Source organism: Chinchilla lanigera, unplaced genomic scaffold (assembly GCF_000276665.1).
Source record: "Chinchilla lanigera isolate Chin_1 unplaced genomic scaffold, ChiLan1.0 scaffold00074, whole genome shotgun sequence".
NCBI classification, from domain to species: Eukaryota; Metazoa; Chordata; class Mammalia; order Rodentia; family Chinchillidae; genus Chinchilla; species Chinchilla lanigera.
This window is the reverse complement of record NW_004955475.1, coordinates 7818004-7839880: the sequence shown is the minus strand read 5'-3', so window position 1 is coordinate 7839880 and position 21877 is coordinate 7818004. Positions and strand designations below refer to the sequence as shown.

General features: G+C 37.4%; 1 protein-coding gene across 2 annotated transcripts in view; it reads left to right on the top strand.

Moving 5' to 3' along the window:
• The window catches only part of Ophn1 (oligophrenin 1), a 442504-nt gene that overhangs the window by 179252 nt on the left and 241375 nt on the right, over positions 1-21877 (top strand). For both annotated transcript variants that reach the window (XM_005401585.2, XM_005401584.2), the window contains exons 4-5: positions 4683-4744; positions 10328-10399. In XM_005401585.2, the coding sequence (XP_005401642.1) occupies positions 4683-4744; positions 10328-10399 (134 nt within the window). The remainder of the gene's footprint in view (positions 1-4682; positions 4745-10327; positions 10400-21877) is intronic.

The following is a 21877-nucleotide window of genomic DNA, read 5'->3' as shown; positions in this document are numbered from 1 at the left end:
CTACAATGTAAGCACAAGTTTACCACAGAAATAATCTTTGACTCAACAGTTCTATGCCTGCATATATACTTAAAAGAACTTAAATAATATATCCACACAAAAATTTACACTCAAATCCTCACAGTTGCATTATTAATAGGCAAAAAACCATAAGCAACGTAAGTGTCCATAGTTTGATTTCCATTAAACAAATACCATCTATCTATAGAAAAGAATATAGGATCAATACTGGGTATAACATGGATTGACCCTGAAACATTATGGAAAATGAAACTAGCCAGATGCAAAGGTCATGTATGTTCTCATTTCTGTGAAATGTCTGAGGCAGATCCATAGAGACTGGAAGTAGATTAGTGGTTGTATGGGATTGGGCAAATAGTGGAAATGGGGATGGTGGTGATGCTAATGGATCTGGATTTTCTTTGGGAGAAATGAAAATAATTTGGAATTAGAAAATGGTGATGGTTGCACAACTCTGAATATACTAAAACCACTGAGTTGTTCACTTCAAAATGGTACATTTTATGATATGTAAATGATACCTTAATTGTAAAAAGATGATGTGACCTTTTAGCTAAAGCTTACTTTGATTCATCCTTAATATCATTGAATTTGGAGTTTTTTCTTTGTGAATGATGATGCCTGACTAATTTTTAAAGCTAGCCACTGGTAATAGTGACTTCCACATATTTATAGCAACCTATTCACACGGTATTTAGTAATGTAATCATCAGTTATCTCCGCCTAGGGAGTTAAAGGCTGTATGACAGTGCAAAGACCTTAACTCTGCCAGCAAGATTTGGTCTAGATTTGGAACCTACTCTGCCATTTACTTCTTTTGTGACCTTGAACAAATTTGCTTAGTCTCTGTGTGCCTTCATTTTGTCTCATCAAGTGAAAGATAATGACATGTAACTAATAAAGTTACTGTAAGGATTAAGCTCTCAGGGAGGAGCTTGGAACATTTATAGTTTAGGACATTAATCTAAATATTTGAATATGATACTTGCCACAATTCCTGTCAAGGCAATTTGATCTTACCTGGAAAAAAATGCCAGAATAACAGCAACCGAAACACAGACATCTCTGACTCCTTTTGCAGCTTACTGGAGGTCCATGATCATTTTAATTGTTTTCCTATTTACTCTTTCTGAGTAGAGTATTTATCTTTTATATTCCAAGGTTGAACTCTGTATGAATTCACAGTGTTTGAAAGATGTTTTTGGGCACATGCAGTCTTAAGAAGAAAGATATGCTCTTGTCTGTCTTATAGTGATACTGAATTTAGGTTCCTCTATGCTAGGAATTGTGGACTAGTTGCTCAGTTGTTTTAGGAAGAGAAATCTATTGAAAGTTTTAAAATTGAGGCAGATGTTTTGCAGATAAGGCAGGGGATCAGAGGGAGGGGAATGGTAGGAGAGTGGAGGGTAAAGGGATCAAAATAATCAAGATATTGTATATGCATGTACCAGTTCCCAAAAATGAACATCACTATTGTATATTACAAATATACACTAATGTAGTTTCTTGATTAGAGATTCATTTAGACACATTTGTTTTTCCAGGCTTTTTATACGTGTTCTGTAATTCAGATCCATTTGAGAATAAATATACTTTATGCTTCTGGTAGAAAGTTGAGGAATTTGAAGGAATACTAAAGCTGTGTGTGTGTGTGTATGTGTGTTTAGAAGTTGAAGTCTGGGGAGGAAAACTGATTTTCCTATTTACCCTGACAGTAAGTGGTAGAATTGCCTGTCAAAGAGTAGAAGGCTGAGAAGTAGGATAAAAGGTAATGTTTATTGTCTATATTGACACTCTATATTTACCATCTAACTTAGTTCTTATTGCAACACTCAGGTTGTGATATCTTGGCTATTTGACAGGTGAAGTAGCTGAAGCTCAAAGGGTCCCATCATTTATCCCGAGTCACACAGCAAGAAAGTGATGTGTGCTTGCCAATCCAGGTCTATTTCTCTCTAAAACTTATGCCTCTTCTCTCTATGTTGTCTTCTAAACTAGAATCCTTATCATCTAATATTCCATATACTGTTCCTTCTGACATACTATGTGCCTTTATTTATGGTCCTCCAGAATCTTTTATCAGGTACCTAAGTAAAATGAATATAGGGAGATAGATTTAGGCGTAATACTATTGAAGAAGTTTTAAACAGAGACATCTTGGCAGTATATAGTCACGTACCTTGAGATAGAGCAGCGCTAGCAAACTTAAGACATGCATGTTGTTTGTTTGTAAGACAAAAGATGTTAATGTATGAGTTGATTTTCTTAAATAAAACCTTGGTATTCAGGTTCAGTTGCAGTGTTGGCACTTTGTGATAGATAAGTTGGTTTTGTTTGCAGTTTTGGTACTTAACTTTAAAAGGTTTGCCATTAGTGGAATAGAGTGTGTTTTCTGTCATTTAGGTTGACTGAGAGTCCTGGACAAATTGAGACTATAGGGCTTTCTGGAATGTGGAACTCTCACTTTTAAAACTCTAACAGCCCTCTGCACACCCATTTAAGTTGATTGTTACTGCTGTCAGTAGAGGTGTGTGATCAGGGCTCAGTGACTGTGAATAGCACATGTTGCCCAGGATTTGAAGCATTATGTGAATGGTTTGAGAGGACTGTAAGACCTACCTCTGTTATTATAGAACAAGGTGTTTACCTTTTCGTTCATGTTTTTCAACCAAATGTCCAAATTCTGATTAAATTGGGTCAGGGGCTGATGGGTAAATATAACAAGAATAAAGCCAAAACAGAAAAATAGAATAGCTGTGTCTTACTACTCTCTGTACCATGAGAACATAGTCCTATAGTCTTTCATTTTGTTTTGTTCATTCTTTTAAGAAATTTGTTTCAGTATCATATCATATTTCCATACCATAGTCAGCTTTATTTCCTGACTCAACACCTAGTACTTGATTTGATTAAATCCGTTAAGCCCCCACAATTGTATTCTGTCTGGCCAGTCAAGGTTCTGACTCTTAGCAAGTTGTGATATTGTGATCTAATAAGTTCATATTTGGTCTTTGTCCCTGGTTCCTGATACAGAGTCCCTAAATCCTTGGAAATTCTTGAGTGTTGGAAGTGAATGGAATGTTGTATTCTTCATAATAAGCCCCCTTCCTTTAACTGTACCAGAGTTGATGTTAATGTAGTAACTTTTGGAATATGGAGGCTAGAGGAACCAACCTTGGGGGTAGAGATAGGGAACTTTCAGCCTCATTCTTCAACCTCTAGAAAGGTACACTGATGACATTGACTTAATCATCAGTGTCCAATGATTTAATCAAATCTATGTAATAAAGCCTCCATGAAAGTCACTAAATAGTAGGCTTGGGGGCACTTCCAGATTGGTGAACACATGGAGGTGCTGGGAGGGGGCACATTGGAGAGGGCCTGGAAACTGTGCACACCTTCCCACATATCTTACCCTATGCATTTCTTTCATCTGGCAGCTCCTAAATTGTGTCTTTTATAATATAAGCATTTACTAGTAATAAAAGTGTTTTTGCTGAGTTCTGTAAACCCTTCTAGGAAATTATCAAGGTTGAGAAGGGGTTTATCGAGACCTCTAGTTTGGTTATTAAGTATAGGTCAAATCCAGGACTTATGACTGACATCAGAAGTTGGGGTTAATTTTGTGCCACTGAGCCCTGTACCTGTGGAGCCTGTAATAATTCTGGGTTGTTACTATCACAGTTGATTTTTAAGACCAGTTGGTTTCTGAAAGAGTTGGAGAATTGCTTAATTTTAGAGAAATCCCTGCATATTTGGTGTAAGAAGTTTTGTGTGAGTACAGAAAAACAGTTGAGTGTATTCCTTTATAGATGAATGTGGGTTTAATTTGTCTGGGGAAGAGTGTGGCATTGCTATTTTTTAAGTTCCACAAGTGATAGTGATTCTTATGTGCCAGAATTGAAAACCACTGCTTTAGACTCAACAAGGTAAAGAACTAATATTTATTGAAATTGCCATGTGCGTTTGAGCTGTACATGTATTATTGTACTTAACCATCACAGCAAACCTGTGAGATAGGAATTATATCTAGGGAAGGGAAATGGATCTCAGGGCCATTAAGTAGCTTCCCTGAGGTCTCATAGCTAGTAATGCAGACGTGTTTTTTTTTACTTCAACATGGTGCTTCTAAAATCAAGAAAAATGATACAGTACTTTGTAAAACTCTGTTCACAATGCATATCTCAACCTTGTTTTTATAACTACTCCAAAATAGCAGTTAATTTCATTTTATAGATGATGAAATTAAAGCCTGAAAAGTTTAAACAGAGATATTTGTCTAGTTTGGTGACTAGTGGAGCAGAAGCCCAAACTCAAGTTTTGAGATTCTGGAGCTGACATTATGTACACAGCAAGCCCAGTGGCCCTCCCTTATTTATTTTGCTTGTCTATGAAATGAGGGAAATTCTAGGTATGCCGAATGGTGTCTGAGAATTACATAAAATATTCTTCATGGAAAAGCTCTTGAATAAAGATGGACAAAACAAGAAAAAGGGCAAAAGCATTCAACAGGCACTGAACACATTCTGCTGGTAGCCTTATCTTAATACTTTCTTCTAGGGGCTATGTGAGTTTGAGGTGCGGACTTGTATTTGTGTTGGGCAGATCCCTGTCCACTTGTGTGTGGTTAATCATCTTTATCTTTTATTCTCTCCTACCAGCTGAATCCTTCAAGGAGTTTGCTGAGTTGCTCAATGAAGTAGAAAACGAGAGGATGATGATGGTAAGTCACTTATATTGGGTTTGGAGTTGAGATCATGGCTCATATTGAAGATTTTATTTTTGTCTTCATGTGTTGGACTTTACCATTTTCAGGTTCTGTGTCATAGCTTCATGGTGCTGTAAAAATAATTAATTAAACCAGGCATGGTGTTTCATGCCTATAATCACAGCTGTCTGGGAGACTGAGGCAGGATGATCCCAAGTTTGAGACCAGCTTGGTCAATTTAACAATTTACTGAGACCGCGTCTCAAAATAAAAAGTAAAAATGGGCACATAACCTCTGTTCTATACACAGTACTGCAAAAACAAACAAACGAAAATAAACAAGAGCAAGGCGAACTGGTAGATCTAATTATTCTATTTCAAACTCCTGCCAGGCGTGGTGGCGCACGCCTGTAATCCCAGCACTTGGGAGGCTGAGGCAGGAGGATCATTGGGAGTTTGAGACCAGCCTGGGCTATAAAGTGAGTTCAAGGCCAGCCTGAACTGCAAAGCGAGACCCTGTCTCAAAGAGACAAAAAAAAAAAAAAAAAAGACAACAAAACAAAACAAAAAAACAAACTCTTAACCTGAGAATTTGGCATTAGGTAGAGAGAAATTAATGTTGAAATCCCATCCCTCTTCATTTCAATGTGAAAGAATTTCAGACGACCTTAAACTGGACTTTTGACCATGTTCACAAAAGTTGTGGCTTTCAGTGTTCAGTTTTAAATTTTTTCTTTTATTAGTATATGTTTGAAGATTACAATCATATCATGGTGAATGATGAAGTGCACATATCACCGCTTGTTTCTTTTTAAAACTCCCCTTTCCCTCCTTTCCTCCTCCATCCTCTTTCCCAGGTTTCTCTATCTCCTTTTTCATTCTTTTTGATATTATTAATCTTAGCTCATGGTATAGCATATGATGTTTACATTAATTGAGGTTATCAGGTTCCTGTCCATGGCATATCTACTTATTTCCCCTTCCCCTCCTCATTCCTCTCACTCTTCCCCTTGGATCACTTCGCTATTACAAGAGATCCATCCCCTTGTATCCATCCTTTATTATTTTCTTTGTTTGCACTTGGCCTCACTCAAGCAAGACATACCATGTGGTATTGAAGCTTGTGTGTCTGGTTTATTTCACTCAGCATTATATTATCCAGGTGCATCCATTTTCCTACAAATGTCTTTAATCAGTCATTCTTTATAGCAGAGTAGTGTTCTGTTAAATATAGATACCACATTTTCTTTATCCAGTTATATGTTGACAGGTATCCAGTCTGTTTCCAGGATTTAGCTCTTAAAAGTTTTGCTGCTATAAATATTGGTATGCACCTATCATTGTAGTAGAATGTCTTAAACTCTTTGGAGAAGATGTTTAGAAGGGATATAGCTGGGTCACACGGAATTTCTAATTTCAGTTCTTTGAGAAATCTCCATACTGATTTCCAACAGTGAAGGAGGGTTCCTTTGTCACCAGTGATACCAGCATTTGATATTGTTTGATTTCATAATGTTCAGTAGATTTCACTTATAATTATGACTTCAAGGTCCATCCATTTAGCTGTAAAAGTCCAATTTTTTTTGTTTTTTATGGCTGAGTAATACTTCATTATAAAAAAATCACATCTTTTTTATCCATTCATTGGTTGATGGGCATTTGGATTGATTGCAAGATTTAGGTATTACAAACTGTGCTGCTATAAACATGGGTGCACATGTATTGCTGTGATACGATGTTTTTAATTCTTCCAGGAAGATACCCAGACGGGGAATAGCTGAGTCAAATGTGACCTCTAATCCTAGTTTTTGAGGAATCTCCACACTGATTTCCACAGTGGTTGCACCAGTCTGCACTCCTAGTCACAGTGGAGAAGGGTTCCTTTTTCCCCACAGCCCTGCCAGTATTTGTTATTAGTTGTTTTCTTGATAATAACTATTCTTTCTGGGGTGAGATGGAATCTTGGTGGTGTTTTAATTTGCATTTATTAAATAACCAATGATGTTGAATATTTTTTCATATATTTGTCTGCCATTTGTACTTCTTCTCAGAAGTGTCTATTCATTTCAAATGCCCATTTTTGGATTGTGTCTTTGAATTTGGAGAGTGATTTTTTCAGTTCTTTACATGTTCTAGATATTAGTCCTTTGTCTGAAGAACACCATGGCAAGAAAAATTTATGTCAAATTTTTTCCCACTCTGTGGGTGGTCTTTTCACTCTTGGCAATTTCTGCTGCTGTGCAAAAGCTTTTTAATAAGATCAGATTCCAGTTGTTGATTCTTTGTGATAATTCCTTTCTGATTGGGGTTTTGTTCATAAAGTCTGCCTACATCTCTGTCTTCCAGAGTTCTACCTGTTCTATCTTCCAGCAGATTTAAGTGTTTCTGTTTTAATATTTAGATCTTTGATCCATTTTGACTTTAGTTTAGTGCATGGTGATAGACATGGGTCTAGTTTTAGTCTTTGGCATGTGGAAAGCCAGTTTTTCTAGCACCATTTATTAAAAAGGCTATTCTTCTTCCAGTGAGGTCCATGGACTGCAGTAAGGAAGTTCACAGCCCTAGAATGTGGATATGTCCAGTATTTAGTTGTTTTTACAAATGAAAAACTATGAACTCCATTTTAGTGAATCATGTACTATTTTCCTAGACTGGGCAAGGGCCAAATATGCAAAGGCAGTGATCTTATTGACTCTGATAAAGTTGCTTGCACACATGCTTGCCATGGATAGTCCCATTTGTAACATGAAAAATTGGCAAAAGTGCCATCCTGGGGATGCCTGAACATGCAGGGGCCCAGCTGGACAATCATACAGAGGCTTGGTACATGTACTCCCTTTATAAGTGGCATGTTTACTTCCTGTTCAAAAGTACACTTCCTTAGTGTTTCGCAGATGGCCACTCTCTATGGTTTACCTTTCGAAAATTGGAAAAGGTTTGCCAAATTATCTATTGCTGTATAAACAACCTATTTCTAAAACCTAGCAGCTTCAATTAAAACTAATTATACTTCATGACTTTGTGTGTCAGGAGTTCAAGCAAGGGTCAGCTGGCAGATGAATTGATATGAAGAGTCCAGAATACCTTCCCACTTGTCTGGCCCTATGATTGGTATCACTGGAAGGGTATATTTGGCTGGTTATAAGATATTGACCAGAATGTTTACATTGGACCTCTCTAGTTTTTGGTCTCAGGGGTGCAACTTCTTTTATAATATCTCAGGGTTCCCATGGGGAGTATTCCAAGAGAAGTAGGTAGATACTGCTGGCCCTTTATGATCTAGCTACAGAAGACACATACTGTCACTTCTTTAGTACTTTGTTCAGAACAGTAGCAATTCCAGTCATCTTCAAGATGGAGGGCACTTACCTGCCATTTCTCAATGAGGAGTGTGTGCCAAAGAATTTATGGTCGTATTTTATGGCTTCCACAATAGTAAGGAAGAACAATGATTCCTTGTATAGGATCTATTACACCAATCTCTTAATTTGTTTCCAGGTAGGTACACAAAATTGATGGTATATAATCTCCAGTCCAAGGAAGTGTAAAATGTGTGGAGCAACAGATCTGGGCTAGTACGTTTAGTAGAAGGATTCCTGTTTCCAATCAGAAAGAGTCACTGATGTCTTCATTTTTGGTAGCAGAACTCCTAGTACAGTTTTGATTGGATGAGAAATTATGTGGATTTCTGTAAGAACCAGAGAACTCTATCGAAAGATCTCTACCGAAGGATCATAGAATCATGAATTTTTCTGCCTTTGGCTAATGAACACTCTCAGGGATATAGAGCATGTTAATTGTCATACTGGGAGGTAAGTTATAGTATTGTTAGGACCTAATGTTGTCTGGTATGGCATACCATAGATCCAGTGAACGAGATGTGATATGATAATAAGATGGGGACTGGCAGTCTTTGTAGATAAGACATTTATATTTGTAAGTCAGTAAGAGTAGGGAAGAGTTACATGATCATATAAATTTAGGCCTACAGCACACAGGATTTAGGAAGACAACTATGGAAACATATAAGGAATTATTTTTTCACTAAGGCAAAAATTATTTCTTCTTGCCTAATTTTGTATTTTCTTCTGGGTGTTTGCAGTCCTGGGGATAGTTTTAGCAGCTACAGTAGATGAGAATGTCAGGGATCACCAGGGTGTTCTACATAGATGTTAGCATAGCCTTGTTAGGTGTTTGCCCATTTAGTTGAAACTAGAATCATACCTAGGCATGAAATGGGAGGCCCAAAGTACCTAAAGCATGTGGATGAAATACATACTAATGTTCTAACTTTCCATGCTTTTTTGTGGTAGATTGAAATGTGCTTAGTACCCTAGAGAATCAGAACTAGTCAAAACTGACTTCCTACTCTGTCTTTGTGTGTGTGTGTGTGTGAGAGAGAGAGACAAGAGAGAGAGACAGAGAGAGAGAGAGAGAGAGACAGAGAGAGAGAGCAAGACAGAGAAAGAGATGGAGATGCTGGAATCTGAACCTAGGCCCTTTCCAATCCGAAGCAGTCACTAGCATCGAGCTATACCTGCAACTTCTGTCTTCTGTTTTTATTATGAAAATGCATCTTATTTTACTGTTACTTTATGTCTAATCGAACAGAGAAACCTGTCCCTTGTTTCCCTTTTCTTGTAACAGGTGGAAATCAATGCAGTGGGTTATAAGAGCCAGCACTGCATGATGCCTTTTCTGAAGTCCTCCATGATAGTGAGGTTGACCCTCACCACTGAGAAGACAAACCTCATGTGTTACCTCAGGCAGATATAATCTGCCCGTAAGATTTATATAAAGACAGAGCACTGTACTATATAACTTTACCTGTGCACTGAACATGTACGTTGCTTTGGATTGGATATTTTTATATTTTGAAAATTTGTCACTGCCAGTGTTTGTAGTGCTTGGACAGGCATTTCCTATCAGCTTCTGAGCATAGATAGTGAGATAAGATGAAGTCCTAGTCCAGTGTTCTCTGGATGCTATAAAACTATATGTTTGGGGCTCTGAAGGGATGTGCTGGCTTTATGACACACCAGATCAGGACTGGAAATGATTTATGCTAATGCTGTTACTTATAACTTACTGGCTTTCTATAAAATAGTTTTTGTACTTTATGGAGTCAGCCTTATATATTTGCCATTCTCTTTTTGTTTACCATTCTCGTCTGTTGCTAGGCATGAGTCTAGGTACTTATTGGTTAAAAACTCAGGTCGGACTACTATTAGAGTTACAGAGAAATGCCTCTTATGTTCCTTTTCTCATTTTCTCTCAAAGCATTTAATTTTTAGAGACAAAGTAGGAAAAAAAGTTTAAAAAAGCCTCAATAAACTGAGTACACCAGTTAACATTCTGCTTTTTGGCTAGGAATTGAACCTAGGGCTAAACATACACTGTACCACTGAACTATGGCCCCATCCCTAGGTGGATATATTTTATACCAAGAAATATATTTTATACCAAGAAATATTTTATTTTGTACCAAGAAATATTTTATACCAAGAAAATATCCCAGTAATTAGGAAACTTCTGAAGTTTATATCTGAATCTTGTTAACCTAAAAGTTGTTTTGTGTATATTTTTGTTTTATTCCAGGTCCAAAATGCTAGTGATTTGCTGATCAAACCCTTGGAAAATTTCCGGAAGGAGCAAATAGGTTTCACAAAGGTACATTTTCATATATATATAATTTTTAATTGCAGTGTGTAGTGGATTCGCCCTATAAGGGTATGATGGTTAATTTTATATTTCAATTTATGGGGCCACAAGATGCCTAGATAGCTGGCTAAACATTTCTGGATGTTGCTGTGAGGTCGTTTCCAGAGAGATTAGCATTTGAGTTGCTGTACTGAGTGAAGATCTACCCTAACCAATGTTGAATGGTCATCATCAGAACCATTGAGGGCCTGAATAGAACAGAATCGTAGAGGATGACTGAATTAACTACCTGACCACATAACCTGGGGTATGTCTTCTCCTGCCCTTGGTATGCCTGTGCTTAGGCCTTTATACCCAGGTTGAAATATATAGCAGTGGCTCTCAGGCCTTCAGATTATACCACTAGCATCCATCCTGGGTCTCTAGCTTCCAGATGGCAAGTCACATGACTTTTCAGCTTCCATTATCACATGAGCCAGTGTCTTAAAGAAATTGGTACAGAGAATTAGGAAGCTGCTATAATACATAGGGTCATGTGTTACTTAAAAAAGTAATTAATGATACTGGTTAATTAATAATGCAGTAATTAATTTGTACTGATTAATGTATCTTTAGGTGATTTTTTTCATTGTGTGAACATTGTAGAGATTACTTACATAAGCCTAGACAGTCTAGGTCCATCACTCAACATGGCCCTTGATGCAATCAAGAAATACAATACACATGAGACCTGTAAGGCTGCTGCCATTATAATAAAGCATACAGTGAACTTTTTTTTGTAAGTAGGAGTACACTGTAAAATAATGGTAAAAAGTGAACACATAAACCAGGAACATAATCACTTATTATTGTTATGGTTTACATTGTTTAGTATTAGGTACTGTACCTAATTGTATGTGCTGCACTTTTTCAGTGTGACTGGTGGGATAGTGGGTTTGTTTATACCACTGTCAGCACAAAACACATGTGTAATGTTTTCAGCTCCATTACAGTTGACTGAATTATCTGTTTCTAAAAATGTGAAAGCACTGGTAGAACTAGGTAACTGGTAGAGGCTGGAATAGATTTGAGGTACATGCTAGAAAAAGCTCACATTTCTGTGAAGAGTCTTTTAAATCTGGTGAGGGATCAGAGAGAAAAGAGAGCTACAGAGAATGTTTTTGTTTTCTTAGAGAATACACAAACAATCATGTACAGAAAGTTGACAGAAGTGTTTGGCATTAAAGGTGATTTTGATGAGGTCTTGAATGGAAATGAGGAATATTGAAATGAGGACAATTGTAAAGGGAATTGTTATTATAAAATGTTAACGACCTTGGCTGAATTATATTTGTGTTCTAGTTTATGGAAGGTAAAACTTGTGTATAGTGAAATTTGTTATTTAGCTCAGGACATTTCTAAGCAAAATATTGAAGGAATAGTTTGGTTTCTCCTGCTTATAATAAGTCTAAAGGAAAAATAAAGAATTCTTAAGCAAAAATGAACTAGAACTTGAAGAGTTGTAAAGTTCTCAGCCTTCATATTTTAAAGAATGAAAGAGGCTCTGAAGAGAGCCCAAAGGGTGTGGTTGAGTGACCATTTGATAAGATTCGTATGGGTACAAATCAAGGACCTCTTCAGCCATTTTAACAAAAGCCTATCTAGAGATTGATTTATAATAGTGGAAGCATTGAGATCAATGCTAACAGAGAAAAATGAGTGAAGTCTCTGAACCTATGCTATTCTTTAAAAAAAAGAAAAGCATCCCAAAGGTGATTCATAGTATCATGTGTGCCACTCCCATCACAGACCATGAAAGGAAGGCAATTCCTCTTGGGCTCCAAAAGGTAGGCCAGTATCAGAGGGTGAGGATGCCTTGCACAGTGCTTCAAGGAATGGACCACTGCAGAAAAGCAGCATGAACAAGTTCCTTCCCACTCTCCATAGAAAGCAGCATCACGAGTGGTGGGGAGGGCCATCTTCTGGAGATAGGTAGGTGATAGTGCTTGTTAGGTGTCACAGCCTCACAGCTGGAGAGGAGGGTTGCTTCAGGATGAATGTACCTCAAGCATCAAGCATCAACCACATCTGATTGATATGATATTTAGAAGACACTTTGGACTTTCACCTTTTGAATTGATAGTGGAATGAATTAAGACTTACAGGGTTGTTGGGATGGAGTGATTGTATTTTGCATATGAGAAGAGCATGAGCTTTGGGAACTGAATGCTTGTGCCTGCCTAAATTTATATTTTGAAAACCTAACCCCAATATGATGGTTATTAGTAGATAAAAACTCTGGGAGGTGATTGGGTCATGATGGTGAGGTCCTCATGAATGGCCTTAGTGCCCTTACAAGAAGACACATGATAGAGAGTTTATCTGTAGACCATGTAAGGACACGGTGAGCAGATGTCCATCTGCAAAACAAGAAGGCCTTCACTAGATACTAATCTTGTGTATTGATCTTGGACTCCAAGCCTTCAAAACTATGAGAAATGATCTTCTATTGTCTAACCCCTAGTCTGTGGTATTCTGTTATAGTAGCCCAAACTGAGCAAGACAAAGGGAGTTGGTTAGTCTCCATATGAAAGACAATTATCAAAAAACATGAGAAAATCAGGAACTGGCTTCTAGGTCTGTAGACAGCTCTGTAACTGTTGATCAGGTACTCCTCTTCCTTTTAGAATTTCGCTTGCTCTCTCTGGAAAATGAGGAGCTTGGTAATAATACCTTTCATTTAGCACGTACCTATTATGTGCTGAGTACTTGGCTAGGTGTTCCACATTTATTCCCTCATCCAACAACCCTAGGAGTTTCTGTTAGTCCCACATTTCACAAACAAGATGATTGAAGCTTGTACATAAGCAAACATATATGGATAAATAACATGACCAAATATATGTAGCTAGTGACACTGTCCTGGATTTAGTTTTTGTTTTTTGAAGCTTTAGATTCCAGATTCTTCTATTAAACTATGCTGTCTAGGTTTGTACCATTCATTATGGAAGCTACTAGCTATTTAAATAAAGTTAACAACTCAATTCCATAGTCTTGATGCAACAGTAAGCAGAAACACCAAAATGATACCCAGGATTTGGAGTCAGATTTATTTACGTTGATGGGCACTGATTGGGATCATTCCCAGAATATCAGGCCCTGATCTCTGGTGGTCTAGGGTTTTTATATGATGCACAGCAGGAAGTACAAAGGAGGTACAAAGATAAGACAGAACAGCCTGGCAGTTCTTCTGATTAGCTAACAAGGTGAGATCATCAGTTACAGGGCTAGATGAATGATAATCAGTTACAATTAGACATCTGCCATGTTTGGTTACCCTCTCATCGTTCCAGGGGTCAAGAAAGTAATTACAAAGCCATGAAGCAGTCACAGAGCTAGGCAGTTTCAACAAAACAAAGTTTTAAACAGAAAAATTTCTTTTGTACAATTGTTTCCTTTCATTGCCAGGCACATGTACACTGCTCAATAGTAACATATTACTAGTAGCTATTATGTTCGACAGCTCAGATATAAAACATTTCAATCATTGTAGTAAATTCTGCTCTACAGTGCTATGCCAGATAATCTGAAAATTATTTGTCTGATTCTTTAGTGTCTTATAAAAGAGTATAAATAATATTCAATGTTAGTCTTTTTAGCTAGGTTGAGGCCTATTCTCAATTTGTTTCCAACATGTAGTCCTACCAGGACTAAAATACAGCATCTTGATCAAGCATCCAAGCCCTTTTAGGTCTAAGAACTTATTATCCAGTGGGTATTAGCTGAACTATCATGACAGTCGGTTTGGATAAAGAATATGAAAGTAACAAATTCTGAAATAAAAGGGCAAACTAATGAAGGTCCTCCCACTGACTGATAAGAATCAGCTCCACAGGAGCGTTGTTGACAATGACCAGCATTCAAATAAAATGAGCTTTCTAGATAGCCCGGCAGTACTGCATTCCACTGCTTTCAGATGGAGCCTCATTAACAATAACATTTAATTGGCAAGGGATATAATTGAAAGACAGAAGAACATAAAAAATTACAAATGTGGCATATAAATAATTAAATACTTGCTAAATAACATGGGGATTGTTATATAATGCCAAATAAAGAGGATAAAAAAGGTTGTATGTTGTGAAAACCCTCATACCTAACTTGACTTTATTTCTGGAGGAGACTAGCAAAAGATAAATAAAGGTATGCTGCAGTGGTTGACCTTTTGTCCTCTGAGTGGAGGGTAATAAATTTGATTATGTATTTCTTACGGTTCAGGCCTAAGCTGAAGATTTTACAAATTCTGTCTTCCTTAATTCTCACAGCAGACCTGTGCAGTAAGATTTTTTTAATATCTATTGTCCTAATGCAGAAAATGTTACTCAGAAAGGTTACACGTTGTATCAGTCTTCTTTCCTAGTTCTTTGCCAGTGAGCCTACAGGCATGCCTACAAGCACTGGCTCAGTGTGCAGCCCATATCTCCAATAGAATATGCAGAATTACCCCAGTAGTGAAATTTAGGGTAGAAGAAAGAGTTTCTAGTCTATCTGTGTGTATTATGCATTTATTGCATCTCAGTTCCAAGTTCACCTCCCCATGCCTGTTCCATGATAATGGACTGATTTCTGGAGGTGCTCTATCTCTTTTACAATGAGCACAATGTTAAATTCTCTCAGTATGACTAATGATGTTGAACATTTTCTCATGTATTTATTTGCCATTTGTATTTCTTTATCTGAGAAGTATGTATTCATCTCAGCTGCCCATTTTTGGATTGAGTCTTCGAATTTGGAGGGGCTGATGTTTTTTAATTCTTTATATGTTCTAGATAGAAGACCTTTGTCCAAGGGACAGTCAGCCAAAATTTTTTCCCAATTTGTGGGTTTTCTTTTTACTCTGCTGGTGATTTCTTTAGATGTGCAGAAACTTTTCAGTAGGATGAGATCCCAGTTGTTGATTCTTTAAATTATTTCACGGGCATTTTAGTTTTTGTTCATGAACTCTCTGCCTACCCCTATGTCTTCAAGGTTTTTACCTACCTTCTCTTCCAATAGATTTAGTGTTTCTGTTTTACTGTTGAGATCTGTGAGCCATTTTGACTTGAATTTGGTGCATGGTGATAGTCTTGGGTCTATTTTCAGTCTTTGGCAGGTGGCAAGCCAATTTTTCCAGCACCATTTATTAAAGGGGCTATCGTTCTTCCATTGAGTTTGTTTGGCCCCTTTATCAAAGATGAGGTGGCTGAGTGTGCTTTTGGTTGTGACTGTTTCTTCCAGGCTGTTCCACTGATCCTCAGGTCTTTTTCAGCAAGTACCAGGTTGAAATGCAAATTTAAACAACATTAAGATTTCATCTCACCCCAGTAAGAATGGCTATAATTAAGAAATCAACCAATAACAAATGCTGGCAAGGCTGTGGAGAAATAGGAATTCTTCACTGCTGGTGGGAATGCAGACTGGTGAAACCACTGTAGAAATCATTTTGGAGACCTCTCAGCAAACTAGGTCTAGAGGTCCCATTCAACCCAGCTAAGGGGACTTCTGGGTATTTTCCCAGAAGATCTGAAAATGTCATACCACAGCGATATATGTGCACCCATGTTCATAGCAGCGCAATTTGTAATTGCTAAACTGTGGAAGCAACCCAAATGTCCATCCACTGAGGATTGGATAAAAAAATTGTGGTAGTTTTATATAATGGAATATTACTCAGCTATAAAGAAAGACAAACTCGAGGCTTTTATACGTAAATGGTCACAATTAGAGACCATACTCATAAGTGCAATAAATCAGACCTGCATGTGTAATCATCGTATTGTCTCACTAGTGTAAGACCTGAAAGAGTGAATAAAAACTAGGAGGTGTGGTAGACATTGTGAAATGAAAGGAAAATGCTCAAAAGTAAAGGGCAACTAGGGTGTGGGAAAAGAGAAAAGAAAGAAGGGGAAATTATGTAAGTATGTATATACAGGATAGTTCACATAGTTGTACTACTGTCTTCTATTGCTCTACAGAAAGGAACAGTTAATGATTACTTGTTTGATCAATCTTGTATGTCTCTATTTGTTTTCTTGAGAAACCACTTTAAAGATGTCAATAAGTAGTATAACAACCATTGTTAATTTCCTACAACTTTGTCTGTAACTCTGTTTTGTTAGTATTATTCTTATGCTGTTTTGTAAATGGATGTCTGTTTGTTAATATGTTTTCCTTTTATTTCTTAAAATAAAAAAAATAAATTCTCTCAGTGGAGGGCACATTGCAGGAGGAAGAGGCTTTCCTGAGCTTTCTGGCTGTACCCTGCAGTGTAGTAGTAGAGGCTGACCCAGCCACTCACAGAATACATAGTGCCTCCGTGACCTCAAAACTTCTACCTCATCTTTTGCAGGATTTTTAACATGGAAAGATGCTCTTTGAATGTCTCTTCCATCCCTCCTGTCTCTCAGAATCCCTCTATAGGTCCCCCATGCAGCCTGCCTGCTGGCTGAAAGGTAAATATGGTTCTGCTGCTCCATCTGCTGGACCCCTTGCACTTTACTTCTACTTTAGGATGTTTCCACTGAGGCAGGCTTGCACTGGGAGGTTCACGTGCAACCTAGAGTGTTCCTACCCTCTCTGCATGTGGACTCTTCGGTTATACATTGTTTGCCCCCTACCTGTACTCTGGGGAATTTCCTCTTGCATAAGATTGTAGACCACCAAGCCAAACCAGTAGACTTAACTGCTTGTCAGTCGGTTAAATTTTACCTTTCCCAGTGAGATCTGACCTCCGTCCACATTTGTCTTCTTTGACTATTCCCTCAGCCTTAGGGGAGCATACAAAATTTCATTCTATATTACAGATACTCTGTTGCTATAATTTATTAATTCTTTTTAGTGCTTTCTATATTCTGACTGCACTGAGATGGGTCCATTCAGCACTAATTCAAGCTGGGCTCATGACTTCACTGGTGGTGGCAGGTGCTGTGCATAGCCCTTATATACATAGATGTAGGTTCTCATTTAAACCCCAGAGCAACCCTATAAAGTAGAGGTTATTGCTTTCCACTAGCAGATAAGGATATTCACATTCAGTGAAATGTAATGTCAAAGTTCATTTATCCAGGCAATAGCAGAGCTTTGATTTGAATTCAGAAAGGAAAGATGGAAGAAAGGAGCGAAATGCCACAGAGAATGCTGGAAATTAACAGGGAACATATTTTGAATAAGCATATTCTCTTGTTGAAGCAGGATTAACCTCTTTACGTGGCACAGATGCTACCACCACCAGAAAAAAAATAAATGGGTCCTCAGAAATTTGTGGAAGGGAGATGCACAAAGCATGGAGAACAGGTATATGATCTTCAGAGAATATTCTTTACTAGTGTATTCTGTTGGTCAGAACTCATCGGTTAAAATTATTTGTGGACTACTTTTTGTGCTATGACTTGGTAGGCCTTCCATTTCTAATTAAATAGGACATGTCTGTCAATCTCTTTATGGAAGTTTGGATATTCATGCAATGAGATGGACATTGGATGTTTACTAATTTTTAATATGTGGTCTACATTTCATCAGACTAATCCCATTTTGTCTTCCTCTCTCCTTTCCCTCTTTCCTTCCTTCCTCCCTCTTCCCTTTTTCTCTTTCTTTCTTTCTTTCTTTCTTTCTTTCTTTCTTTCTTTCTTTCTTTCTTTCTTTCTTCTTTTTCTTTGTCGTTTTTCTCTTCCTTCCTTCCTTCCTTCCTTCCTTCCTTCCTTCCTTCCTTCCTTCCTTCCTTCCTTTCTCCTTCTTGACTAGGAAATGAACCCAGGACATTCTCACTTGAGCTATATCCCCGACCCTTTCTATTTTTTATTTTGACACAAGGACAAGTTGCCTATACTGGTCTTGAACTTGTGGTCTTTCTACCTCAGCTCCTACAATATTAGAATTACAGCTATACACCTCCATGCCCAATTCACAGTGCTTAATTTTTGAAAAAATAATTAGTGAATAGTTTTTCCATTTTGCAAACTGAAGTTATGTAAGTTCCACACATATATTCCTATGATTAAAATAAAATAACTCTGCAGGGTCTATGAAAAAATAAAACAGCATTCTTCCACTGTTTTCACACTACCGAGGAGGATCACTGTTAACTATCTTTATTTTATTCTTCTTTTAGTTACTTCCATATTGAAAAAATATGGGGGCTGGGGATATAGCTCAGCGGCAAAAAGCACCTGCCTGGCAAGCGCAAGGTCGTGAGTTCAGTTCCCGGTACCGGAGAAAAACCAAAAAAAAAAAAAAAAGAAAAAAGAAAAAATATGTTTATATTGCTATTTGTAACTTTAGAAGTTATTTCTTCATGGTAGCAATCCACCTTTCCTTCCTCTTGAATTTTTGATAATTATAATACCATTTTACTTCTTTTATTGAGTACCTTCCTCTGTTATTTTAAATAATATGCTTACACCTTTATTTCTTACTTTATCAACTTTTGACTGTAGCTTTGTAAGATGAAGATATTAGTCACTTTTTTTTCTTTACTCCCAGCCCTCAAGTTTTGTCCACCATGCCTTCTCTTTTCAGTGTTAGATTTGGTAATATTACTATTGTAGGCAAGCATCTTAATCAAATCTTCTTAGTTGTTTTCATGAGGCTCATTTCACTGTGGCAAAAGGCAATGGCAAATCCAGGAATTAAACCAAAGTTTTTGGCTACAAGTCCATGAACTTCAATGTGTATTATATTGGGTTAATATATATGTTAATTTCTGGTGGCTAGGGAAGATCAGGAATGAGCTCCTTCTTTACCTTTCTCTCCTAATTTCTTATTTTCAGGCTTTTATCACTATCTCCCTTCCCACTGCCATGTAACTTTATCTCTCCCTTACCCCAGATCAAGAGAAGACAAAAAAGGCTTATGCTAGCTGTGTTCATAATGTGTCTTTCATCTTATAATTTAGAATGCTGGACTGTCCACTAAAGAAGGCAGAATAAAGACTCAGTCATACCCTCTAAACACATAACAGGGATAGTGTTTGTACCCTTTGATTCACATTTTTTGAGTGTTGTCAGAATTGCCCACATTATGATATTTTCAGTTCTTTTTCAAGCATGCCCTTGCCAGAGGGGAATAGCCACTGATTTGGACCTTTGTTTGATTTCTGGCAGGAAAAATTGTTTATGTACCTGAGTTTGCATTTAACCCATTTCTTGGAGAGTTAGAGCTTAGGTGGAAACTATGATTTACCATGTTGTTACCCAACAGATGGCTAACAAGGGGGTGTTGGCAGTGGGGCATGGGCTTGTTGTCTTTTTTCCATGAACAGAGATCATAAAAAAAAAAAAAACTTCATGAAAAGGACCTGTTCTGGAGGTAGATGAGACAGAAAAAGTACACAAGATGAAACATGGCACAGAATTAACAGGGTAGATGAAGCCAAAGATGTTAATTGTGGCCTGTATTCCAGAGGCTAGTATAGGCCCTGGGAAAGAGGGGAAGATAGTAGCAGCAAATCAAACATCAACAGCTTTAAAGAATTGGTACCCTAGATTTTCCCATATGTTTGAGCATCAGTGTCAACTTGAACATATTGGAAAGGAGGAGTCAAGTAGTTAAGGTGCCTGAGATCTGAGCTATGTAACAGTTATCCCTAAATGATTTTAAGTCAACAACAAATACATTACAAACCTCATAATGTTAATTATGGTGTACTGTGTACTTGCACTCTGAATCCAGCTTTTTTGGGCTACTATGGGAGGATTAGAAAAAGGATTATTAATACCTATCAACAATTGAATGGGTAAATAAATAATGGTGAATTTTCATCACTTTACAGTAACAAGAACAGATGAATTAGAGCTGTTCTATGACATCATATGGATGGATGTGGCAAATTTTATGGTTGAACAAAAGAAAAGAAGTCACAAAAGATTATCTGTTGCTGTATGACCCCATTTGTATAGTGTCCAAAAATAGGCAAAACTAAGTGATGTTGTTAGGAGCCTGGATAGTGGTTATCCCTGAGTAGGGGCTGTAGTACACATCATGAGGCAGAGACCACTCGACAGGCTTTTGTGAAGGAAATGAGGCATAAGATTTAATACCTGGGTGCAGGCAGATGGGAGGTGAAAAGACCTTCCATGAGGAAAAAATAAAAGCGGGCTTTTTATGGGGCTTGAAAGAAGGGAAGGGACACTGGGTGAGAAGGTCTGAGCAAACATCAGTGGCCAAAGTCCCAGACCATCCAGTGCAAACGTATGGATGTTATCAGATGTCCTGGCATTTGGAAAATTCCATGCTGCACCTTACGTCTTCTTTTACAGCGTCCTGTGTTTGCTGAGGGCAACAGCACCTGTGCTGAGCTGGGTTTTTCTGAAAACAGTGGGTGCTGAGAAACAAGTTGCGTGCTGGGAATGTCCTGCCTGAGTCAAACCTGACAGAGGTGTTAGTGAAAATATCTTGTATGTAGGTCTGGGATCTGATTATATAGGTGCATTGAGTTTGTAAAAAACTGAGGTGTATACAATGTCTTTTTCAGAGTGTATGTTATAATTTCCCAAAAGAATTTACAAAGAACTTCAAAATACACTAACATGTCTTCAAAGCATATCTTCCACTAAAAATTCTGGTGTGTATGCACATACAGGGAAGTAGTGGCTGAAGGGACCTTTGTGGATTTATGCTCCTGGTTACCTGCCTTTCTTTGCATAAGCAAGCATGCAAGGAAGGGACACTAAAACTATTCCTACCTTATAGAGCTGTTGTCAGAATTAAAAACGTTAATATGCATAAATGCTTGGAACTGTATCTCACACATGGTTAGCACTGTGATTGTGTGTTGGCTGTTATTGCTTTTCATATTTATAAAAAGGAAAGATTCCATATATATTCTTTGATATCTTGCTTTTTCTCCTCCTCTACAATAATTTTTTTTTTTTTTTTTTTTTTGTTTTTCTCCGGTACCGGGAACCGAACTCACGACCTTGCGCTTGCCAGGCAGGCGCTTTTGCCGCTGAGCTAAATCCCCAGCCCCTCTACAATAATTTTGAGATTCATTTTTCTTCATATATTTAACTCAGGCTTTTTCATTTTTACTGTTGTGTAGTACTCCATTGTGAGACTCTACCATGATTTCTTTAACCATAATTTTGTTGATTGATGAGTCAGTTGCTTCCATAGTTTTTGCTAGCACAAACAATATTTCTATAAAAGTGTTTTATATATCTTCTTGTGCACATTTGAAATTTTTCCCAGGGCACGCACTCCTAGAAATGGTACTATTTTTATTCTACTCGAAATCTATATCTATTATATTTATACTATAGTATAGTAATACTATCTAGTATATCTATAGTATAACACAGTATAGTATATACTATATATTGTGTCTGTAGTGTAGTATTTATATTATAGTATATGTACTGTGTCTCCTACTAGTCATAGTATCTGTGCATATTTGCTAGATTCACTGTCAAGTTGATACCTAAAGTGCCTGTATCAATTTGTATCATTCCTCATCACCAGCAGTGTAAAAGTTTT